The 26274-nt window shown below is 41.0% G+C and overlaps 1 protein-coding gene and 1 non-coding gene across 3 annotated transcripts; both read right to left on the bottom strand.

Annotated features, from left to right (window-relative positions):
* Window positions 1–276: 276 nt before the first annotated feature.
* On the bottom strand, window positions 277–26274 carry PATL1 (PAT1 homolog 1, processing body mRNA decay factor). Of its 2 annotated transcripts, none has more exons than XM_072970014.1 (19): window positions 26022–26274; window positions 23938–24049; window positions 18046–18263; window positions 17658–17738; window positions 16870–17064; window positions 15836–15937; window positions 15282–15371; window positions 14850–15067; window positions 13499–13588; window positions 11652–11832; window positions 11027–11150; window positions 10460–10557; window positions 9866–9925; window positions 8703–8851; window positions 7219–7378; window positions 3667–3822; window positions 1556–1647; window positions 1296–1445; window positions 277–976 (listed from the first exon to the last, which is right to left on the bottom strand). In XM_072970014.1, the coding sequence occupies exons 1-19, from the start codon at window positions 26034–26036 to the stop codon at window positions 955–957; spliced, it is 2313 nt and encodes a 770-aa protein (XP_072826115.1). In that variant the 5' UTR covers window positions 26037–26274; the 3' UTR covers window positions 277–954. The 2 variants fall into 2 exon arrangements, with proteins under 2 accessions (XP_072826115.1, XP_072826114.1); XM_072970013.1 differs by lacking the exon at window positions 26022–26274 and adding an exon at window positions 24781–25448.
* On the bottom strand, window positions 23706–23782 carry TRNAP-AGG (transfer RNA proline (anticodon AGG)). The gene has a single exon. It is a non-coding gene; the product is annotated as a tRNA-Pro (tRNA).

Consider the following 26274-nt stretch of genomic DNA (forward strand, 5'->3'; position numbering starts at 1 on the left):
GATGCCAAATAAAAACAGGGACGAGAGAAGTAAGAGCATGGCTTACTGAAGTAGTCTCGGGAAGACGGAGTGAGTGTGCGAAAGCTACGCTGTGAAACAGACTCCAAGTTAGGGTCCTCTCGGGCAATCCTCCACGCACTTGAGGGGACAGGCTCAAGTACACTGTAGCTGCAGCAGGAAAAAGGCTTAACCGCGCGCTGTTCCCACCGAGGCGGGCAGAGACAGCGGAAAGGTAAGTGGCGAGGAGATACAGGACTTCGCAGCCTAGAGTGGGCATTAGCCAATTAAGAGTTCCGATTTTATTAAACGTGCTGCATACCCTATATTTATATTAAAATAAGTAGAACCCACCAAATTAATTACAAGATGGACAACAAACAGATTAAAAATACATCAGCTAGTCTGCAGTTAGAGAAGGGATGTGTCAACTAAATATTTCTTAATCTAAAACTCGTTCTTTAAGAACCCTCTGGAGACCACATAAATGTACGTATAGGGGTGTGTGGTGCACATATATATAAACTGATCTCTAAGTAATCGGCTCTCCTACAGTCTTATTAACACGGGGCAATGAAAAAAGACTTCAACAGGATGAGGAAAGGAATCCTTTGGCAGGCTACAATCTACTCTCAACTGGAGTAGTGGTGGTGGGATAAAGGGAGAGATTATATTTGTGTCTCTAGGGCAAAGAAAATGCAAAATTGAGAAGAATCGAGTAAAAGCAGGACATGCAGAATTGTAACATAGACGGTAAGAAGAAAACAGTAGAAGTACCACCCAGCCAAACTCCCAGAGCAGAGGGGAAACACCTGGCATTCAGAGACCACCCCTGTGAACAGGACGCTTAGGGGGAATAAGCTACCTTCCCTCCCTCATTAAAATCAACACTCCATCGGTGACGGCAGCAGTGCAGGCGGCAGCCAGAAGGACGAACAGGACACGCGTGGAGGTCTTTTATCGTATCCCCTGAACTAGCCTATGGTGCAGAGAGAGAGAAAGGAAACCTGCATGAATGAGTTAAAACAGAAAGAAGCAGTTTCCTGTATTAGAGTTGCATCCTTGTATAAACTCTCATAACAAAACACCTAAGGTATTTCTACCCGTAGCATTTATTCAACCACGAGGGTTCCGCTGCACGCAGCATAGCGCTTTACATCGGGGAGATGACACTCAAGTATCTGACAGAAGTCTTTCGTCTCTTCCACCAAATTCAGGTTTATGCCCCCAGATCTCCTCAACGTAACTTCTAAAGTGCCAACTTCAGTGAGATGTGAACTGTCCCGTTTCAAACTTACTGCAGTTTTGTCTCCAGCAAGTTCAGTTTCTGTCGGTCAACATAACGAGAGAAGAGGGACACTAGGTTTGTGGGGATAGAGATTGGCTTGGCCAGGGCTGCCTGGGGAATCCGCAGAAGTTCTCGGGTTGCCATGAACATCACCTCCGTCCTAACAGGGAAAACCGACAACAACGCAGTAAGAAAAAACAAAAAAACAAAAAAACGAAAAGATTACCCAACACAACTTAAAATAAAAGAAGAAACACAGCCCAGACTGACCACTGGTTGCTCTGCGTTGATTCTGTCGTGGGGTCTGAACTCTGCAGGTCTTCCCCGCGGCTCAGGACGACAAGGAGCAGCGACAGGCCGAACTGTGGGAGGAGACAGGGGGCATCAGACAATACTCATCTCATCCCGCCCCACGCGGAGGGTCCCAGCGTTGGACGGGATACGGCACAGAATCAGAATAACCCCACAGCTGTGCTCTCCCACGAAACCGGGCAGGATCAGACACCCGTGAGCCGAGGCCAGGGCTGTTGCCGGCACAGCAGCAGCAAGCATGCTCAGTGGGAATGGGAGGCCCCCACGCCCAGCCGGCCTCTGCTCCCCACCCACTGGAAGGAAAAGATAACTTTTCCCTGCCATGGATAGTGCGGGATTCCCATTTACTAGAACAGAAATGGATTAAATAGGAAAGTTAAATGAAGACAAACTCTGATACAGAAAATTAAAGTTCATAGAAAAAATAAACACTAAATAAAGAGTTTAAATTAAGAAAAAAGGTGTTAAGATCTGTGGGAAAATGTACAAAAACAGTAACGAGTGATCAGGGTACAAAGAAAATTTCCTTAAAGAAGGACACACCTATCTGGAAATACAGGCTCAGAAAGTATGTTAATAAGAGTCTAAAGGAAAAGAAAGAGAGGAAGGATAAAGATATACCCACCATATCTAGGATTATTAAAATTTAGCAACATGCCGTACAGACTAAGACACGTAAAGATTTATTTTACTCAGTGGGGAGGAACAGCAGAAAACACGTGGCCTAAAGGGGCACAGGATGCAAACACAAACGGGCAAGAACCAGGTTCAGTGCATACATCACAGCTACAGCGGACCACAAGGAGAAGCTGGGGGCATTCGGGGATTCCACTCCTCCTCACCGAGAGCACCTCGCAGAGGCTGACCTTGCCTTTCCACCAAAGTGCCCTTCATGTCACTGTCCGAAAAATAACCAGCTACACAATCTTGTCTGACTTCATGCTCGTCCACTGCCTTTACCAAAACTGAAGCTAAGAGACCACACACCACGGAAGGCACATAACTAATCACCCCAGAACCCCCGTCTTCTGTCCCCTCTCTCTGCCTCTGATGTACTTCCCGCCCTTTAGGGCCATGCTGACAGGTTTTCAGATGCAAGAGGAGAGGCCCTGGGTCTATGCTGTCATCTACTGCAACAGACGGCCCTTAACGATGCCCACTCTGTAGCAGCCATTACACTGAACCATTCACAACCGTTCTCTCATTTAAGTAACAGGACAATCTGAAGTTGACATCATCACCTCCACCTTATAGATCAGGGAACTGTGGCTCAGCAAAGTGAAATAACCCACTCAGGGTCACAAACGTAGAATGTGGCAGATAAGGAGTAGAAACCTGCTCTGTCTTAAAAGCTCATGTTCTTTATTCCATATTATGCTTTCCCCGGGTTTCTGGATTTTTAACCTGCTATAAATGAAACATGATATGGGATGTTCTATTGTGATAGAAATAAAATATGAATGTAATATGAAATGGGATATCTTATGACAGGGACCACTAATTACCTAATATGCTTTCTTCTTCGTATTAGATCTGATTTTACTTGTGGTAACACTGGTGTGAACTAAAAGATGTTTTCCAGCCTCCTTGCAGTTAGCTGTGGCATGTGACTAAGACCTGGCCATTGAGATTAAGTGGAAGTTGGTGGTTAGAGCACCTGGAAAAGGTCCAAATAGGGAGGATGGGAGGGTCCTTACACCTTCTGGCCCTCTGCACACGCCTGTCTTTCTGATGCAAAGTGGAGCCTTGAATTCCACCACCACCCTGGGCCTGAGAGGTCGTGAGCCTGCAGCCACTGCTGGATGGCGGAGAAGGGAAACTGAAGGAGCTGCAACCCTGACACCGTGGAGTCACGATACCAGACTTGTTCCACATGAGGCACAGGACATTCTATTTTGTTGAAACCACTGTTATTTCTAGCCTGTGTCACCGTGAGCTTAACGTAACTCCTAACTGAAAGAAACGTTGTTTTTTTTTTGTTTAAACAATTGCCACAGCAGCCATTATTTTCACACATAATTCATACTTAGAAGTCGCGCCAAGCTCAGGGAGTTAAAAGGCAAGCCCACCTTGTTCTGGAGCACAGCAGTGAGGTGAGGATTGGAGGGCGCTGGTGCAGCTGCACTCTGAGGTAGGTTCATTAGCTGTTGCAGAAGGCTGGTGACGGTCACTGACGGAAGATGATAGAGGAGGAGGGAGAAGGGACTCAGTAAGCATGGCAGCACCTACAAAAAAAGAAGCAGCAAGCATCACAGCCTGGCAACGGTCCCCTCGGTCCCCTCCATCCACGGGCACAGGGGGAGGGATGCTCGGCTGCACACTCTGCTGCCCGCGGCAAGGCTGCACGAGGAAGGGCAGACAAGTCCTGCAGACACTACTAGTGTCTTATCAACGGACTCACGGCATCTGCGGAGAACTATTCCAACTCAATTTGCACAGGAAACGTCATGACTTGTGTGAACGAAGGATGGAGAGTGTAAAATCACTTCCCCAATACAGCCAGGTGGATGGTAAGACATCTGTATTCATCCCACAAATATTTAAATGCCTGCCATGTACCAGGCACCGTGGGCTAAAAATAAATGGTAAACAGGACAGACCCTGGGGGGTCTAAAGTACAGTGGAGGGGCAACAAGTAAACTGCAACTTTGATATATCGTGAGGAGCACTCCAACACAGGTCCATTCTGAGTGCTACAGAGTCGGAGAAGTGTCTTCAGACTTAATTGTATCTTGTTTTACCTTTATAAAAACTCAGTGAGGAAATAGAGAAATGATTAATCAATTTTGATAGAGTATTAGAAAAGCTAAATGATCAGCGTTCAGTTACAAAGCTAGCGGCTAGAACCAGACTCCATGGCTGCTGGATTCCAGCCTGCTAGTCCACTCATTCCTTGTTGACTGGGAAGTTACAATATAGAGCCACCAATACAGCTAGGTTTCGACACATGAAATCAAGAGTGCTTCCAGCACCAAATGCCCAGGGTATAAAAAGTGATGATTGGTTTTACTTTAAGTAGCATCCAAGGATGGAGACTGGACTCCTTTTCATCATCTACTGCTCTACATAAACAAAGCTTAAAAAATTAAAGCACCTTTAAACATACACAAAAAGTACAAAGAACAGTATGGTGAAGTCCATGTATCCATAACCCCACTTCAACAACAATTCCATCAACAGGCTGCCAATCTTACTAAATCTGTGTTCCTCCTATATCATATCATTTCATCCATAAAAACTTCAACTTGTTTCTCTAGCAAAATCTCTCACAATACTATCATACCTAACAAAATGTAATTCTTTAATATCATCTAATATCCTTTCCAAATTCTTATTTGTCCAACTGTCTCAAAATGTCTTTTAGCAGCTGATGCTTTTTAACCATAATTCAAATAAGATCCACACGTTGCATTTGGCTGGTAAGCCTTTTAAAGTCTGTTAACAGTCCTTCATCACTGCCCATCTCCTTTTCTCACGCTATTTATTTTTGTTGAAGAAACTGGGTCATTCGTCCCATAGTTTGGATCTGGCTAATTGCACCTCTGTGGTGTCACTCAACAGGTTCCAGTATCCTGTGTTTCTTCCCACAAAAACTGACAATTAGAAGGGTTAGGGTTAGGGTTTGATTAAACTCAAGTTCACTGGAGGGTCAGGGTGGTGCTGTGTGCTCCTGCTGCATCAGATCAACACGCACCGAGTGCCTGGCTGTTCCCGCTTAGTGCTGTTAGCAGTCATCACTGCGTCCAGGTGGTGTCAGCCTGTTCCATTCAGCTTTTCCTTAATGCTTTCAGCACCAGTAATGGCTGCTGGTGAGATCGACTGCTTTTCAGTTAAGAGTTGTAAAAGAGCAATTTTCTAATTTTATCATTTCTTTTGAATTTATTAACTGATATTCTTCTGTTAAGAATTTTCTATTATCAACTCGTTGGTCATGATGACATTTGGTTGTAATGGGGCAGGCTAAAGGCTTAATTCTTTCCTTTATATATCAATTTTTAGAATAATGAGTTGATGGCCTGGCAATCTCTGAAGGTGACTAATATTATTTTTTGTATCATTATGAATTCATTAAGTTAAATATATTTGATCTATTTCAATCCATGGCTGTAATTTTTCTTTCTGATGCAAATTACCCCTTTGTGACCAAAAAGAGGCCCCTTCAAGTTGGTCTGCACATCTTTTACACAGAACCTTAGCAATCTTTCAGCTTCCGTGCTTTCTGACACATGATATTCCAGGATTATCTTGTATATTTTATGCCTCAGACCTAGAGCCTGTTATTACTTCAAAGAAATGGCATTTACATGTGGTCTGTTACTCTTTAACATCTATAGGTAAAAACGTAGCCCCAATATTTAACCCAGCTTTCTTCACTGGTTTGTAAGCTCCACTGAAACAGGCATCTTTGGATTCCTACCTCCTAGCACCTAGAACTAGGTGCTGTATTTCTAGGATCTAAACCATGCCTAGTACATCGAAGTGTTCAACAAATATTTGCTGAATGGATAAAGCTCTCCCAGATTTCTTTCTGCTGATGAGATTCTCTGAGGGTACAACTGGTGAGCACCTGCCTCATTCCTACACTTTATATGCTGTAAGGTAGCTGTGACTTTTAGTCTTGGCTTCTGCTTTCTGGGATTAGCCTTAAATCCTTAAACTTTTCTCCCATCCATTTCTCATTCTTGAAATCTTAAAAAAAAATATATATATATATATAAATATATATATATATGTGTGTATACACACACACACACACTTGTCTCAACTCACTTCACTTTTTTCAATGAGACCTACACTTCTCTGCATTTCTTCTGCAGAAGCTAAGATATCAAGAAGTTCTTTTAACTCAATTATTATTTCAGAAGGAATAATTTTCAGTTCTTTCAGGTTCACTCTCATAAATTCTATTATTCTAAACTGCACACGTAATAATACTAGCCCTTTGTGCTAACCTTACCGACTTCTTATTTTCAACTTCTAAGGCTATTCTAAATATCGCTCATCTTTCAAGTGTTATGACAGGGATAAGCAGAGAGCAATTCCTACCACGAGTTAACTTGTAGACCTGATGGTCATGTTTCAATTTCCAGCCCAGTTTAGATAAAATTATTTAAAAGTATTGGCCCAACTCCTGTGGGACACCATTCAACTGAAGTCCACAGGTCAATGTTAAGTTACTAATAACAGCCCAGTGAGTGATACTTTATATCCAACAAAGTAACCAAGATCCTACATTGCAAGTTGAGCGAACAGCAGACTCAGCTGGGGACCTTCTTACAAACACAGAAGCCCTGATCTTTCCTCTGTAAAATCTGATTCAGCAGGTCTGGGGTAGGGCTGAATTATCTGCTTTCCAAGCAACTCTGATACAGACCACAGCTTTACAATTATGTCAAACACGACAGAATTACTGCTTTCCTTATACTTATAACATGATCTGTTGGATCAAAAATGACATTAAAAATACAGGCCTGGAGTACGCTTTTCGCTTGAAATAATCAGATCATTCTGCCAGAGGCTAGACAAAACAACACAAAAGGAGAGTAAAAGAAATCTGGGTTCTAGAAATCTTATCAATTACGAAGACCCAAAGGAAAGATGTCCCCCACAAGGTGGATCACCTCGTCTTGTGCATCTTTCTTGATAAGGAAAGGGAGGTTCCTGGCTGTTGTCATGAGAATGTCAGCTGCTTGCTCTGTGGAGAGGAAAGGAAGAATACGGGCAACCATCCTCTTCCCTTTTCGGATACACATGATCTGTACAAAGTGGTCATCACTCGGCCTGCAGGGGAAGACAGTGCTAACTTAGGTCAGCAAGAACAATGTGAAAAACCCCCTTTTTCCTCTTACATGTTACTGAATGAATATACTGCATTTATTTTTGCTCTACAATAATCTGTACTATAAAACAGTGAGAATCATTTCTAACTCTCAATCAAATAATACAAAGTAATTTTTCAAGTTTCACAAGTAATAAAAATCATCATTTCAAAAACTGTGTATCAAAAAATTTGATCAAACTGTTTGTACTGATTTCCTTTATTAACTCTTCAGTAACTACACAAATGACATGGTTAATACAGCAAAATCTAAAAATAAATGTAAGAAAAAAGGACACAAATATTCATAATCTCAGAGTTAATTTATTAGTTACCATTCTGAAGATATTTTTGCTGCGTATTGGATATTTTTATCTTTCACAAAAAAGGGTCTATATATAATTCATATGGCTTTGTTACTTGACTTTTTTCACTCAACAACTTCTTGTGAACACGTTTCCATGACAATAAATATACTTTAACTACACACATTTTAATGGCGGTATAACATTCCAATCTATGGATAAACCCAAGTTTATTCAACCAGTTCCCTGTCAGCCCAACTCTGGAAAAAGCATGTTGGAAAGAAGGTGCTTTTTCTTACGTTCCGTTTTGTGTATGTCCTTGCTTAGAAGAATCACCAATTCTCTTGAATAGGCAAAGAAAAAAAGGGAGTTATGAGGAGACACAATCCTCTTGCATTCATCAAATAAGTATTTGGGATTTATAGAACATTTACCACTAGCAAAATTCTGTTCCAGAAACTGGGTGGGAGAGAGATGACAGAGACACAGAGAAGATGAAATATTAAGGAGCTTAGTCTCCACTGTACGACTGACTGGTTTCCATAGGAAATGAGTATTCTATACAAACCCCAAGGAAGGATAAACGTTTACACTTTTCTCTTAGTAGGAAAGAAAACACATGAAGATTACAAGGTTGAACATTAGCAAGCACAAACCAGGTACAATCTGTCAGCTCAACAACAGAAACGAAATAATATTCCCCCGGCATCTCCAGCACCTAGCACAGTTCCTGGTGGATACTGAATAGGTACTGGTTGAATAAATAAATTCAGAATAAATAGATTTTTTTTCTCCTGGCTGGAAGGAATTATGAAATGTTTTATGTGAAGTGGCATTTGAGTTATTAGGCCAAAATGAAAGACTTTGAGCTTACTCAGAGGGCCAGAAAGGAGATCCAAAGGGTAGAAATGTATAAAGCTCAATTTAGCAGAGGAAGGAGTTCAGCTAGTCTCATGTTTTCACCTAAGTGCACAATTCTTACCTCTCTTGTCCAGGCAATTTCCCTCTTAAGTTGTCATACATGCTACAAATTTTGTGCTTTCTTTCATCCGTCAGAGCAGGTCGCTCTTCTTCCAGACTTAGGAGGTAACGCCTTTCATAATCCTCCACGTCGAGGAGGAGACTATAGGTCTAAGTGAGAGACAAAGCAAGCTGGGTCAGGATCCCACAGTATTAGATAACACACCTCGCAGTTTAGGACTACCAGAAAAGGACAAGAAAGTGAAACTCATAAGGATGGAGAGAAAAAAAGGTGCTCTTTTGAATCCAGAAAAATACAATGAAATAACTTAAAAAATTCTTCAAACATCATTTTCTGTCCCTCCCGGACCTCTAAGCCAGAAGGCAGTGGCAGGGAAATGATTACATGCTTTCTAAATTTTCTAGCTGCAACAACAGCAACATAACACAAACAATCTGCACCACTGCTCCAAGTGATGCCTTACATCTACAGAGATGGTGACAGTTAATCCTGCTCCTGGGTGCCAGGCACTGATCTAAGCACTCTGCAAGTACTCCTTTACTGAGTGCTCACTCACCACAGCCCAGTGGGAAAGGGACTCTTACCATTTTCATTTTTACAGATGAAGAAACTGGGGACAGCAGAGAAAGGTTAAATAACTTGCCTAAACTCACAGACTCAGTGAGAAATGGAAGACATGATTCGTAGCCTGGTTCCAAAGTCTACACTCTACGGCCTGGCAACGTGGTCCTTATGCCTTATAAACTAACAGCCTATACATTACCTCATTTTCCTTAGAACCGAGGACAATGCCCAGCACCTAGCAAGTGTCCAATAAATATATGTGAACTGACTATTTAATAGACTTACTTAAATTCATGGGCAGAACAGTGTAATTTTTATTCTGTTTTCTTAGAAAGGTGGCCTGTCCTCAAACACTCAGCTGTTAACTGAACAAGCATAGACAAAACCCCAGGATGTCTAACTGTAACTGCAAAGTTCCTTCCATGAGGCCATAGGTACAAAACACCACCTTTCTTTCTAGCGTGCCCTGTACACAATAGGCACTTAATGTGAATGCATTCATTAACTAAAATCACAGAACACTGATTGTTTACTTGTCAGGCACACATACATTTAACAGTTTCTTACTCGAAACCACAGCAACATATTCTACAACTTACTTTCTCAATTATGACAAGGGTTTTTCGTCTTTTGTCCCGAACCTGTTTTTCTTTTGTCTCCTAAAAAAAAAAAAAGACTATTCAGTGTGAAATCTTCACCCATGCTAAAAGTAATTTACTAAGTGTGCATATGTAATTCCACATGTGACAATACTTTGAGAATCTTGACTCTTTGAAAGTCAGTTATCTAAAACTAATGTGGACAAAGGTCACAGAGTTGACTGAAACAACCTACATACAAACTACTGAACTGAATTCACAGATAGGCAAAAGATAACGCAGAATGCTGTAGAAGATGCACATACAGGAAAATCTTAAAACACATAGAAAGTGGTAATTTTAAAAACCGGAGCCAACAGCTGATGCTGTCTGCAGCAAGTTGCCCAGTTCAAAAACTTTTGCCACCCCTGGTCCTGCCTGGCTGCCTTAGGCATGAAGGTGTTAAAATCTTAGCACATCTGTGGAAACCCAGGAGGCGTGACATGCCAGGTGGGAAGGTCCAGGTTAGACTAAAGACAAGTCCACCACGCCTGATTCTAGTGACCCCAAAAGAAGCAGTGATGACCTTGAACACACCATCCTGTGGACACTTACATCATCCTCACTCCGAGATGTCACAACAGCATCAATCATTTTTCGGGGGTTATTCACACTAGAGACAGTAAGCTTTCCCAAAGAGCCCTCAAACTGCACTGCAAGGACAAAAAATTACAACAAATGAACACTCAGTAACGCAAGTAGGCAGTTTTTAAATGAGATCTTGAGAGTCTCTATTCTCTACTCAGAGCTAACAAGTTACTGCAAAAATGTGTATTATCTAAAGCAATTTCTTATCAAAATCCATCCTTTCCCATTTTGAGGAGTTGCCATAATAACCAAATAAAAACCTGAAGTATTCTCCCCTAAGCCATTTTAAGGATACTGGAAATTATAACAGGTTTTAAAAAGTCATGGAATCTTAGGTAGAAAAGGATCAAAAGGCCACCCGTCCAGTCATTCACTCCAGGCTTGAACAGGCTGATCTCGGCTTTCGTCAAGGACAATGGGACTTTATAAATCAGTTTCAAACATCTCCATCCAACTATCTGGACAGTCATCTTTATTTTATCCTGTCAGCAGCAGTCACACTTCTCTTTACGGGCGAGGGGACGAGGACCTTACCTGGCTTATAGGCGTGCTCCAGTCTGGCCACCTGAGGGGTAATGAGCTTGGTGCGCTCCTTTTTAGGGCCATCGCCTTGCACTTCTTCAGCAGCTGACAGTTTCTCCAGTTTTTCAAAGTAATTCTACCACAGGAGGAGATGTTTCAGTTGCAACAGGCACAGAATACGGCTGCCCCTTATCACTGAATAATTAGTTCATACCACCAGTAGTAACACTACTTGTACTCTACAAATGTACTGACTTCTAATTTTTGTCAGATTGCTATAAATTGAATCAAAAACCCCAGCCTTCAAAGTAATCATCAACAGAAATACCATTAATGTTAGACTACCAATATTCTGAATTGAAAGAACCAGATTACTGATGCCAAAGGGATTTGAAAATATTGGTCTGAGAGCTTCTGTATGTAAGAAACAAAAGGCATACATTAGACCTTCTAACGAACAGTGTGAGGTTCTCCAGCTGGAAAAGAGGACAGAATTTGCTCAGTCAATTCTTACCCACTTGAAGACGGCCTCAAAAGAAAACTCCATCAATATTTAATCCTACCAATACTTAAACGAGTGCCTTCACCAGGGTAAGGGACTAGACGATCATCCTCAAAACCGGCACAGAGTACTTACCTGGTAATAAAAGTCATCCAGGTAGGGATCAGTGCTTTGCAGTTGCATCATTTGGATTTTAGAGACCCAATCCTTCTCTCGCTGCAACATGAGATTGGCATATGGATCCTTCCGGAGATGATCCTGATGGCTGCTCCGGTGACTTCCTCTGTCTCCCGCACCATTGAGATTCCGATGCTGACTAAAAGAGATGCACATGCCACATTCACTTCCCCTGGATACGTGAATTATGCCTCGTAACGATACAAGAGTAAACTAGGCCAATTAAAAAAAAAAGAAGATTCTCCTTCGCTTCTGTTAAAGATTTGAACACAGGCCAATTTGACTCCAAGTCTATATGCTTCTTAAAAATCTGCTGAAAATCATGATGTACTTCAAATATAGAGAAAAGCCCGGCAAATACTACGAAAACATCCATTGACTCATCACCTAGAATTAATGAAAAAAGGTTATTTGGTCAAATTTGCTTCAGATTCTAACAGGGAATATTAAAGCAGCAAGTGTTAGGTTTACAGCTGAAAGCCTGCTTACGTATGCCCTCCTGAATCCCAGTTTCCAGCTCCCCTTCCCTCCTACAGGAACCACTATCCTGGCCTCAGTATGCATGCTCCCTGACACGTTTTTATATCTTTATTACTTGTGCATCCACCTTTCAATATTAAACAGAACTTTTTCACATGCCTGTAAGTTTTATATAAATGGTACTGGACATACAATTCCGCTCCTTGCTTCTCACTCAGCATCATGCTTTCCGTATTTAATCATGCTGACAACATACTCAAGCATGTACTGAGAAGGAGAACTGTGAGGACGTAGTGTAACCTGGTAGTGTTGATAAACTCTGTTATTTACTGCCAAATTCTCTCTCAAAAGGCTACACGTCTATTCCTGCCAGCAGTCACAGTGCTGAGACACATCAAGTTCTGCCTGTCTGATGATGCAACATGGTTATCTAATTTCAATCTGCACTCTTCTGATTACAAGTGAGCTTGAAAATCTTTTCATTTTTATGAGCCACGTAGGCTTCCTCTATTGAAAACTGCATGCTTGTGTATGATGTCTTTTGTTGCATAGAAATTCAATATATTTTTACAATTTAATAAAAAATATTTTTAAACACCTTTATTTAATGATAATTGATATACAAAGAACTGCACATATTTAATGTGTACAATTTGGTTAAGTTTGGATGTATGCAAACACTTGCGATACCATCAGCATAAACAGACATATCCAATGCCTACCAAATTTCCAACTCAGTATCATAAAACTGAAGGTTGAAGAAATCTTCTTATCTTATATATAAGAATGACTGACGGATTATAAGCTCCAAGAAGGCAGGGATTTGATATGTCTGATTCTTTCAATCCCCAAAACTGACCAGAGTGCCTGGTACACAGCTGGGGCTACATATATAAATACATATTTGAATGAAGACTAAATAATTAGAGGTAAAACTAAAGACAGGCTTTACATAAGACCCAAATGTAATGCTAGAGACTATTTCAAGATTACCTGTGAGCTGAGATGGTAAACAAAGGTAGTTAAAAGTATGGTAAGGACTTGATAAGGAGTGAGTATAAAAACGTTAATCCCTCTCAAAAAAAAAAAATCAGATCTAAACTATAGTTCAGAATTCTAGTAATTTGGAAATAAGTTGATAAGCTCTCATCATTTAAAGCTTGTGCATCAAAAATCATAAAGCAACAGCATATATGATCTGACTTCACCAATTAAAATAAACTCAATACTAATTTTAAAAAAGGTAAGCTAAATCAGCACCCAGTTACAGTGTCAAAATGGAAAGCTAAATGAAGAAACCACAAAAGAGCAGGGTAAGTACTTACTTTCTGTTCTGTTGCTGTCTCTGATGTAAGAGTCGACGGTGCTGTGGATGAAGGTGAGTTGTGTCTGGTCTAAACATTGGGGCCTGAGCTCTAAGAAAAAAGGGAAAAGATGTTCAATTCTGTTGTCCTGATGATTTGCAGTTTTAAAGAATGTTGTCAATACAGGGCGATTTCATACAGGTTCACCCAAAAGGAATGCTGAAGTCTACTCTAAGGAGATCTTCCAGAAGGAAGACAGAGCTGTATTTTTAATGTCTTCCAAAAAAGCTGATTCTCAACCCCTAACAGGACAATCATAAAATCTGAGTGAATCAGCAGTAAAGCAGTTTAATTCTTTTTCTTTTTGCTCCTAATTGTTAAACAGAAGTCTCTAAATAGATTTTAAGTACTTAGTTTTAACTACATAGGAATGACTTTAAAAATATATGTGTGATGATTAATTTTATATGTCAACTTGGCTAAGCTGCCCAGCTATTTGGACAATCACTTGTCTAGATGACGCTGTGAAGGTATTCAGTAGATGCAATTAACATTTACAATTGGTTGACTTTAAGAAAAAAACATCACCAGCGACAGTGTGGGTGGGCTTTATCCAATCAGTTGAAGGCCTTAAGAGGAAAAACAGGTTTCCCAGAGAAGGAATTCTGCCTCAAGACTGGAACACAGAAGTCGGGCCTGAGTTTCCAGCCTGCTTGCCTGCCCTACAAATTTCAGACTCAAGACTGCAACTTCAACTTATAACAGAATTTCAAACTTGCTAGCCTGCCCTATGGATTCTGGACTTGCCAGCCCCATGTGCCTTAAAGTCGAGCTCTTCTTTATTTATCTATATCCTATTGGTTCTGCTTCTCTGGAGAACCCTGACTGATACAGTATGATACGTAATAAAACATAATTTCTTTGAAGCAGGAATGTGAACCCCTGTTATAAAATGAGAGTAGAAGCAAGCAACTAGCCAGCACTGAGATTAGCTGACAACTCAGCACCTGCATCTCTGTTCCTTAGTACAAGATCATTCTTGTTATGTGATAAATACTTTGTATATATGTAAGCATCCATGTGTTTGTAAAATGGATTTAAGTGAGACATAAGAAACTTTACAAGAAATAAAAAAAGGTGATTCACTAGCAATGTGCAAATGTACAAAGGAAGCATGTGACTCAAGGGAAATGTGATTCATAAGAAAGTTGGAGACTGTCAAACATTTCTGTGTTTGGTAACTGGAGGATCAAATAACATTTCAAAATATATCACCTGCAGATATCAAGGGACTTCTATGTTGTAATACTAAATGTCAATGATCAAGAGACTTGGCTGACAATGGATAAACAGTGGCATTTGTTCCATATACCTCAGGTTTTGCAGGTGAGGTCCTGGGCCAGGGGGGTGCTGCGGAGGAGGCGGTGTAGCAGGGGGTGGAGCACTGAAGAAGGCACGGAAGCCTGGTGCTGGGGGAAGCATCTGCCCAACTCGCCCTTGCAGCAGCTTGGGATTCATGGCAGCCAGCGGACTGCCAACAAATCCAGGGACCCGTGCAAACTGGCTGGGAGACATTCGTCCAGGCTGTAGCTAGAGAGGGACAAGTTCTTAGATTTAGTTAATCAGCAGGCCCCCTTGCTTTTATCCACAGATAAACAAATACTGTTCCCATCAATAATTTTGTTCAGGAAAGTAAAAAATAAGAGGCAGCAGTGACTGATTAACAACAACAAAAGGGATATCAGCTGGTGACCCTTAGGAAAGGACGAAAGTGCCTTAGGGGTTAAGCTCTTCATGGGCTTACCTGTGCTCCTCCAAGAAGCTGTGCTCTCTGGAGGGGACTGAGAACAGGAGGAACACTAGCGGGGAAAGGGTGACCCAGTAGGGAAGAATTCTAGAAAAGAAAAAATTGTATTCATACTATGCAAACAGGTGAATCAATGTAATAGGGGAACTCAATAGAAATGCAGAATAAATTTGGCTAGAAAAATTCTCAAACTGCGGTTGAGCCACCCACTAAAGGAATATGAAGGAGAGTAACGCTAGATGCTATGAACCACAATGATCATGTAACATGAAAAAGAAAGCAACAAAATGAGGGACTGTAGTAGCAGAAAACCAGACGACTGCCTCAAGTTTGGATTTCTAAAGACAAGAGATGAGGTTGGAAACAGCTGAACAGGATGAACCACGTCTTCTGACCTGGGGACTGTAAGATCCAGAAACTTGAGTATGGAGATTGTAAATAACAGGTATAATTTGGGAGATGTCCGTATACTAGTAGTGATCACATGGTAGCAACCAGAAAGCAGGAGCTGCACACCTAACTTTCGTTAGGCTGTGAAGGGACAGACGTACCGGGACACTGCAGAGCTGGTTCGGAGACATCCTCTCACCATAGGGAGCAGGATACCGCGGTGGCATCGGGGGCCGAACATGGACAGGTTTCGGACACAGAATCTACCAGGACAAAAATATACACAACTACACTCAATGAAATGAGTTTTTCTCTCCCTGTACTCCCTCCCCTCAAGTACTGGCAGAGACACAGAACTCAATGCAAAGCCCTACATCTATGCAAACTGCTATGACTGTGGACTCACGCACAGAACCTCTGGTCACTTCCTCTCACGAGTATCAAGCAACGTGCCACCTTTGACTGGGGAAGATTTAGCTAATTCTCCAGTTATCCCCACCCTTCCATGCTATCTGAGGGAGGTGCCAGCAGATATTCTGACTTGCAAATTCTCTCCAAAAGGATAACTTTTGGTAGCAGCGAGGGAGATGGAACGATAAGAGAGCTGGAGGATTAACTAAGCCCTATTCTGAAGCCCCTGTGATATGGCCGCCATGCTCAGCTCTTCGTGATACATCATGACTCCACCACTTGAGAGGACACTGAGCCTCACTAGGCCATACCGACACCACCCTCCCCCCATACCTTCCAATTGGCCTTCCTTTTCAGCTGCTGGTTTCAGGTGGAGGAAAGTCTATGGAACAGGACTGCACAGGCTCTAGGGAAAGCAGGGACATCTTCAAGGTAAAAAGGGACGTGGACAGTGCTGTGTCCCCGCTCCCCCCGGCTTTCAGCTACCTCTCTGCCGATGTTTTGGGCAGCCAGCAGAACACTTTAAAAAGGATATTTACACTAAATGTGGCTAACTACCCTTTTCTCCCCCAATTAAAAGGCAGCAGCAACAGGAGCAGCACCAGCACAGGGCATCGGGGAATGTGTCTCTTACTTGCTCTAACTTCTCCTCTAGTTGGCTATTTTTCTTTCTAATCTAATGCCTACCCAAAACTTCCACCCTCCTCCCGGCATCACCGATTTCCCAAATAATTTTGCCCAGATTCCCAATATCCTGGGCTGAGTGCCTGTTAATGAGAGGTACCTGCTGGTTGAAGCTGGGTACAGCCATCTGCTTAGGTGGGGTGCCTATGGGGACAGCTCTAACAGGAGGACTCCCAATGACAGGCGACGTGGACCGCCTCGGTAACGCACGCTCAGAAAGGTCCCGATCATCTTCTGGGCCCTGTGCAGGCCTCTGAGGCAAGGCATATTCTAATATAGACACTGTAGGCATTTCCTAATTGAGGAAGCAGTGTTAAAAAAAAATTAGCTAGCTTGAAATGTTTCAATAACCGAAACAGATGCCAAATATTTTGAGAAATTATTTTTTAAACTTTCATTTATTTTTATTTCACATCCAGTAAAATTTACCCTCTTTAGATATGTAGAACTGAATTCTGATAAATGCACAGTCATGGATCTACCACCAAAGTCAAGATACAGAAGTTTCATCACTCCCAAACTCCCGCTGTGTTGTCCCTTTCTAGTCAACCTCTTCCACCACTCCAACCGCTGGTGGACACTGATCTGTTCTCTATCCCTGTAGTTTTGCCTAAAAATGACCTTACGTCATACAAATCATAAGCTGTCAAATTTGAGTTCCAATGGCTCCCTTCCAACCAATTCAAAGGAAAGCACAGTCAAGTGAGCGTTACCACAGAGTCGGAGGGAGGCTACAACCAACAGGCACGGCTGTGGGTGCTGGGCGATGGACTCAGCCTAAGACTGGCAAACGACATTTACCTCTACGTTGCTTCAGTAAGGGCAGGGTAAAAACAGGAGCCAACTTTCAGAAACTAGGAACTCTGTATAAAGAGAAAAATTTAATACCTGAGCAAGCAGTGGTCCTCGGATTCGCCTCAGAACTTCAGATCCATCCCAGATGCTGGAATTGAGACTTCCTGGTTGGGGCTAACAGGAAAGGAAAACACATACACAAAGTCTGGAACAGTGTGGGCTCTCTGGGCAACTTCTCTGCTTTTGATGAACAGTGCCCCAAGGGAGCTTAATAGCTTAAGAATAAGAAACCATAGTGTTCTAGAACATATCTTACTTCCTAACCTCATCTCTAGACTTGCTATACCACCAGGAATTATATCACCAAATTTCGATGGGGTACATGTAATTCTCTCAGCATGGTAGATTAAATAAAATGGCAAAGCTCAATACTTCACTCTGACTGTGATTCTGCTAGAGTTCTCAAATCACAGTGACTTACTTGCAACACTGGCCTGGTCTGCACTGCCCTCATGATAGCTGGATCTTCTAGTTCATTTTCGATCACCATCTTACTGAGCCTTTCTGCCAGATTCTCCTCATGGTCACCCAACAAGTCCATCTCATCCCTTCCTCCATTGCCTGTTTGTTCACTAACGGCCACAGGCAGCTTCTCTTCCAATTCAGCCAGGCGCTCATGGGCTTCTTGCCAGTCATCATCTATAAGGAAACCATAAAAAACAGAGTTCATGTTGGAATGAAAAATTTTCATAAACTCTTCTGTTAACCAAATGAAGAGAGACATGAAATAAGGTTTAAACTAAGGGGCACACTTAAAGTGGGCTTTTCACTATTGAGAAAACTAACATTCCACCAGGAATAAAATTCAGGTATTTAGAGTAATAGCTTAATATATTATCAATGGTGTCCAAACCATATTCTGAAACCGATTTCTCAATTGGTGATAGATATGTACGCTATAACCTGTTGGGTGGAGATTCTGCAACATTTCAGGCAAAAACTCACTGCACGAGCACACAACTTTCTCTTAGATTATAATTGCCATCTTCTTCACAAGCTTTTAAACTCATTCAGTTCATTCAATTAATATTTGTTGAGCATCTATTACATGACAAGTATTGTTTCAGGTGCATGGGATATCTCAGTGTACAAAACACACACGGATCCTTACCCTCCTACAATTTTCTTTTAAGCAGGGAAGAGACAGATAGCAAACAATAAACACAATGAATAAGTAAATTAGACTCTATATTAGAAGATGATATGCTACAGGAATATGGGGGAAGAGAGGCAGATTGAAAACTTTAAATAGGATGGTCAGAGGTATGTCTCACCTAGAAGGTGACATGTGAACAAAGATTCAAGAATAAGACCGTTAGCCATGTGGATACCTAGGAGAAGAGTGTCTCAGGCAGAGGGACAGTCAGTAAAAAGGCCTTACAAGCAGAGACTGACAATTTTGAGAAGCAGCAAGGACTGTGTTTGGGTTGGAATGATCAAGGGGGGAGAGCAGAAGAAAAATAAGGTCAAAATGGGGGAGCTCCTTCAGGCCCTTAGAGCCACTCGGAAATGGGGGCCGCTGGAGGTTTGGATGTGGCTTGACTTTTTGAAAGAATCACTCTGGATGCTGTGTTGAAACAAATTTTAGGGGAAAGAGGCAGCGATGTTGGAAGCATGAAGGTCTGTTAGGAGGCTTCTGCAAGTCTGCCAGGGGAAAGGTGAGGGTAACTGCGACCAGGGTCAGCTCCTGCTCTCTGTTAACTGTCTTTGCTATTCCTACACACTTACTATATAGTCTGAAGCACTGACACTAAGTTGCTTCCTAATGTTTTTTAATGCTGATTATGCATTTTTTTGAGTCCCACTACAGGACAGACGAAAATCTTCAGAACCCTTTCACCCCAAACCCACGTATTCTTTGTATATGTTACATATTTTTATTTTTACTTTAGTTTTGTTTTGTATGTCCTATAAAATTCAACAGAGAGAGATAACAGGTAATTCCCTCCATGACTAACATAGAAACACAGGATTCTGAAGAAGTGTCCTTCATGACAATCCTTCCCATATAATTTTTCTGTATGTCTCATTTAAAGGAGAAGGAAGAACTGGAAGCAAGACAAGAAAAAAAGTGCCTGGTGTATATTAAGGGTGTAATAAACAGTAGCCACTTAAAAAAAAAAGACTTAGGCTTTCTGAGGTGCTCATGTACAATTTGTTAAAATTATCTTTATTCTTTTTTCCTATTTACAAATACATATTTGTTAAAAAATTTAAAATCCCACAAATACATACCCCAGAAACTGGAAGTTCCCCATAATTCTACAGGTACGTTAAATTTTTTACAGTGCAAAAACATAATTACTATTAATAATATTATCTCATTCTTTTTCATATCTATATAAGATTCTAGTCTATTGATTAACTTACCTCTTACTGATGGAAATTTGGATTATTTGCAAATTTTTATTAATTTTTTATATTGCAGTATAGTTGATCTACAGCAGAATATTAATTTCAGGTATAATAATACTGCAATGAATATTATACATATTTTAACATCATAAGCAAATGTTTAAGTAGGCTAAGTCTCTTTCAGGGTCAGATTATAAACATTTAAAATTTGCTATTTTTTTTATTACACAACAATGTATCACATAACAATAGTGATCCAAAAAGTGAGGGAAGTGGGACTTCCAAATCTATAATTTGGTATGATCAGAACCACTGTCTAGCCTTTGGGCACTGTGGTACATTTGAATATACTACTTGTGGTAAAGGGAAAAAACCTACTTTAGATGAAAATTACAGTACTAATTTAAATCATCAGTTATTTAAAAAAAATTCTTAAAGAACAGTGTAATTAAAAATCAATTGTGACATTAATATTTGTGTCATCTTTGCTAAGGAAGTCCCGTTTTGAAGGACCAATTGTTTTTTGCAGTTTTACTGAGTCAGCAATGCTAAAAAATGGGAGTTTATAATTCTGAATTAGGGAATTTTTTTAAAACATTTATTTCCCAAATTTAAGAAATTTATTTTTTGATGGAGTGATTCTAATGCAGCAGAGTTCTAATTTGCATTGTCTTCATTCATCGCTTCTTGTACTGTTTATTAACTTTACTGGATCCTATCAAAGATGAGTAATCTATTTGTCCTTTATAATTAATTTAAAAAATACTGGTTAAATAGCCATATTTTGTGAGAACGGCTCTATTGTGAACTGTTACTTTTTCAAATATGTAAGCAAAGAAACCTATGCCATAGAATACCATCATCATCATTTTAGGTATTTCTAGCTCTTGTGAAAAATCATCTGAAGCAATAATATCAGAGATCACATGCTCTTAGTATAGGAGGATACTTAACTCACCATCTTTTTCAAATGACCTAGAAATATAGTTACTTAGATATGCCAGTGCTTGATCTCAACCCATACTGGTCAAAATGATAAAGGGTACGAAAAAAAAATAACAGAGATACGAAGGGAAAGAGATGCCTGTTTTCCTTCTATTAATTAACCTATACCCTGGTGTGGGTTACTGAATTCCTGGCTGCTTCTATAAACTTAAACTTGTAGTAATTTCCCTGAAGTCTGTCTCAGGGAGATTTCTGAATAAAAACAAAACGAAAAAGAAGCAGAGGTGATTTAATTTTATGGCAATCTCAGTCCCCAAAGATTCTAGTAGCTATCAAAAAAAGGGAAGTAGAAAGAATAGGGAGCCCTTCCAAGTGGAGGCAGGAGATTCCCAAAGATTCCTCAAAGACTGTTTAAACTTAACTGGTAGTTCACACTGATTGCATTTATAGTTACTTAACCTCTGTGGCACTTTCCTTCTGCATTTGTTAAAATGAGGATAATAATAGTGCCTACCTCACAAGGTTGCTATGAGGGTTAAAAATATACGTAGAATATTTAGAATGGTCCCTAGCATATAATAAGCACCCCGTAAGTGTAAGCTTTTATTTTTGGAAAATGAGTTGAGATTACTGTGGCCCATTTATTGCTCAGAGATGATGCAAACACTTCTCTATGCAGAAGACAGTGACTAGTTTCTTAAGGAAAGGTGACAAGAGCATTTGTAGGCAATGACTTTAAATAACTACTGCTCTAACAGGAATTATTTAAACATTCACTCCTTGAGTTAAAAACCATTAGGCCAAAACATATGTCATCCATCTGACATTTCACCTCCTGGTTTAAATTCTCTGTACCAGCTATATATCTACCTGTAGAGGTATATTACACAAGTTATAGGTGGCTTAGAAAGTAATTTTCTTTTTATAAATCTGTATAGTATTTACATCAAGATGTTGTAAGAAACTAAGATCTTAACTTTACAATTTAAGTATATTATACTCTCAATGGAAAGGGCAATCTTTTCTCCATTATAAACTTTGTTGACCAAGAAGTCCTTAATCACCGTTACGCCTTAGGCTACCAAGTGGGCCAACCGTATGCTATTTCACCGCCTTTATTTTTTAACACCTTCTCTTTTACCACGTAACCTTAGGGGGCTTTTTCAATGTGTGTGTACTTTTCTCTTTTTCATCATATAAAACACAGTTCTGCACACTCTAAAATCCTTTAAAGGCAACAGTTTTCCCACCTTGTGAGAAACATGGAAACTCGGAAAAAAAAAGACCATCCGCGACACTCTGGAAGTCAGTGAGAGGGCAAGACTATTCCTCTTCTGTCCAGGCTCAAGACTGAGGACATTTACTATGTTGCCTAATCTTAATATATTCCCTTTGAACAAATTTCATTTTAATACAGACAAATTTACTAGAAAAATGGTAGCATTCAGTATAATATTTTGAGAAAAAGAGTTCAAGAAAGAAGCACACACTGTTTGAAGCTTCTATTGTATTCTATAGGTTATTACTTAAGTTTCAAATACATTTGCAATTCACATCAGTTCCCTGCTTTTGTAATTCTATTCTACGTCCCTTTCCCTGTGATCTCCATGGAGAGAGAACAGCATCTTAGCTCATGTCATCCTCTTGGACGATCTCATCTCTTAAACTATGGCAGTAATCCAAAAGGTCTTTGGTTCCCTTTTGTAGTGAGTCTCGCTTCTACCTTAAATGCTTCTCTTGCTGTTCCCAATAGCGGCAGTTTTAGCTCTCCACTGAATTTTGTAACCCTGATTGAAAATAGTATACACTTTCATTTTTGCCAAGTAATTCAACTCAGTCTAAGCTTTAATAAATCTAAACTGTTTAGGTCTGTTGCAAAACCAGTAACCGTTACAATACTTTTAAGATCTCTTATTTGTTTTTGATATTTCAACTTTTAGGATACCCTACTACTGCTAAATTTCCTCTTCTTCCTTATTACTTAACTTTAAATATTTGTTGCATATTCCAAAGAGCTCCCACATATTCACACATCCCAATATAAACACAATTACTGCTGCTTTTCAACACCAAAGTCAAAGATATTTGCATTCACCCTCACCTGTTCATTTTTTAAAAGAACAGTTTAATTTTAACTAATTAGTATACTTGTTCTAGGATCCCTAATTCTCGATCTTTATCATGTAAGATGGCTCCCTAAATCTCCTATCTCTAATTATAACTCTGTGGCCTCTAGTTTAGTGTGGATCTTAAATTTTTTAAACTTTTCCAACTCTCAGAATATTTATTTATATCCAGGGATGAGAAAATTTCATCTGTGCATAGCACTTTTCTAACTCATGAAGACTTTCTATCACCAAAATTCTTGGAATAAAAAACTTTATTCTACTGAATATACTATATGACAAGAGCTGGGTCATGCAACATACTATTGATCAACTGAATTTTAAAACATACATATCTGAATCTAAGCTTTTTCCTAGTCCATTAGTTTTCCTTAAGTTACATGTTCCACAAATAAAAATATTCCTCTTTTAGAATTCTTTCAAGCCTTTGTAAAATGTCTACTTCCCTAACCATTTGAATTCCTATAGTATCAACTTAGAGCCATAGATCACAAAGTTGGAAGGGTCAAGGCTTGGAAAACACTTGGTTTTAAAAGTGAAGCAAAAAGAGGCCAGAGGAACAGGGTAGGTGTTTTGAGTGAAGACTAGACTATTCTTTTTTGGGGGTCGGGGAGGGGTAATTAGGCTTACTTATTTATTTATTTGTTTATCTTAATGGAAGTACTGGGGATTGAACCCAGGACCTCACACATCCTAGGCAGGCAGGCACTCTACCACTGAGCTATACTCTCCCCCGCAAGACTAAACTATTCTGACTGAGACCAAGAACAGAACGGTCTTGCCAACTTTGTGAACAAGGTTATTTCTAAGACAAAAGCACTTAAGAAAGAAGTATTTGAAAAGAGCAAGAGACCAAGATGACATCTGAAAAGAAATATGTCACTTACCAACTGCACCTGACCCAAATGTATCATCGTTGAATTGATCGATCTCTTCATCTTCCTCTCCCAGGCCCTGAAATGCATCTTCATCTTCATCCAGAGGACAATCCTCCAAAGACTAAAACAAAGGGAAAGAGGTTATTAGCTACTTATGAAGTTCACAATCTCATTTTTTAAATGTTCTAAAAATATTCTTACCGTCCCAGTCAACACAATAGCTTTATTATGACTTTTTGTAAAGATGGCATTTTTTCCATCCCCCAATTTCTCTGACATTGGAAGATTTTGGTATCTTTTGAGTTTTTCTAGCCTATCCTATTTCAGTTAACTTTCCCCCACCCCAAACTTTCATTTCTCTCTTTATCAAGAGACTAATAATAGCATTTCCTTATGCAACCAAGAAATTAGGTCTGCAACTTCCTTTCCATCATTGGTTAGAATAGTAATGGCAACTGAAAAATGAACACTTTACTATTTGGCTCGAGTTTTATATGTATTTTTCAATGAAATTCTCATCTTCCCCATATTCATGTCATCTTTCCAACTATTTTATTATTCCCTTTTAAAGCTTTCTTTTCACTTTTCATTCTTCTTCCCTTCTGTTTTCCTATGGGCCTAAACTCTGGTGACAAAACAGAAAGCTAAGTTTTCAATCACAATTAAGTGAATTCTCAAAAAGCTGTGCTGTGGCCAGTTCAAGTTCTGGCTCTACTCTTACAAGTGGTGCCAACCTAGGCAAGTCACATTTTTTCTGATTAATTCATTAAATACCCCTTGAGCATCTCAAGCTCTATGTTAGGCTCTAAACCACGGCCTCTTAAGTGGTAATGCAGGGACAATACCACCTACCTTGGAGAGCTGTTGTGAGGATCAAATGAGGCAAATATTTAGGCAGTGTGTATTGCTCAACAATGCTAGGTATCACCATAACAATTTAGGTGTTTTCTATTTTAAATATGCTCTCCCTTCCATCTCAGTTTTAATCTGATTTATTTTCCCAGTTTTCTTGTCTTTTGCCAACTTTGCCTAAGGCATCTCATCACCTCTCTCCATGTATATATAAAGTCAGTTTAATTATGGGCCATCCCTATCAAATATCAAGTATATGTGTCCCCAGTTTTCAAAGACAGAATAGGAATTCCACACCCTCTTTGCAGGCATATTTGTGATGTATCTTGCCTGGCTACCTCTTAGCTAGGCTGTTCCCAAAGGAAAGGTTAGGCCAAAGGGCCATTCTACCCATCTGAAGTCCTCCCAAACTCATAAAGCAAGTATGCAACTACTTTCACATCAGAGGCAACTTTCAAAAGCACTCCCAAATCACAAAGATCTACTTAATCAAAGCACTGCGTTTTAAATTAGAAAGATTCTTAGGGATCATCTAGACAAACCCTTTAATTCTATAAATCCAGAAACTATGTCCGGTGATTAGGAGTCGCTAAAGGTCATACAGCGAACTAGTGACGACGTCAGGGCTCTCGACTGTTGCTACATCCCCGGGACCGGCACCAAAACCACGTCTCCCTCCACTTGCCCAGAACAACTTCTGCTGGACACGCCCCCTCCCAACTCGGAGGCCTCTTTAGTAAACAGTCTTCGGCCCCAGTCAAAGGGCAAGCCCAGGCCCCCGTGACCCGATGGTTGTCTGTGTGGAGGGGGTGTGTGTAAGTAATTGGAGGGGAGGTGGTTTCGGGTCCAGGGCGGGAAACACGTTTCTGGGCTCTCAAGGGTGACTCTTCCTCGAGAGACACCAGGTGGGTGCAATGCTCTGCACTCCGCTATCCTCCAGGGGTGTGGGGGGTGGTCTGGTTACAGCACTTAACGGCCCTCCCTACCCCAAAACAGAGGTTAGCTCTCCCCAGCAGCAAATGATAAACCAGTCCCACCCCCCCCCCCGAAACCAGCTCCCAGCCCTCGGATTAAACCTGTGACCCCAGGCCCTAAGCACTCCGCTCGGTCCCTCGGGTCCCGCCGCCCGCCCCCTCCCCCACAGGAGCTTGGGACGGACGCGCGGGGGGGGTGAGAAAGAAAAAGAGAGAGGGGCGCGGGAGAGAGGGAGGGAGGGGTCACTTCCGGTCGCCACAGCTCACCTCGTAGCGGAACATTCTTGGGGAGGGGGGGGAGGGAGCGGGGAGGGGAATGGGGAAGGGAGGGAAGAAGCGCTGACTCTCCGGGCTCCTCCGCGCACGGGTCCTCCACCGGCTCGCGACCCCTGGCCGCCGCCGTACGCCGGAGCGTGCGTGGGAACGTGCGCAGGCGCGACTTGGGGAGGGCGGCTGCCCTGCTCGGCGCCCGGCGGCGGCGGCCGCGCGGGGACAGATTTGGCGTCCCGCTTCCTAGTCT

The sequence above is a fragment of the Vicugna pacos genome, chromosome 10 (assembly GCF_048564905.1).
Source record: "Vicugna pacos chromosome 10, VicPac4, whole genome shotgun sequence".
Lineage (NCBI taxonomy): Eukaryota > Metazoa > Chordata > Mammalia > Artiodactyla > Camelidae > Vicugna > Vicugna pacos.

Coding starts and splice junctions, on each gene's coding strand:
- PATL1 (XM_072970014.1), bottom strand. Junction 1,446..1,555: donor TCAACGCAGAGCAACCAGTG/GTCAGTCTGGGC, acceptor TTTCCCTGTTAG/GACGGAGGTGATGTTCATGG. Junction 977..1,295: donor TTGCTGGAGACAAAACTGCA/GTAAGTTTGAAA, acceptor TCTGCACCATAG/GCTAGTTCAGGGGATACGAT.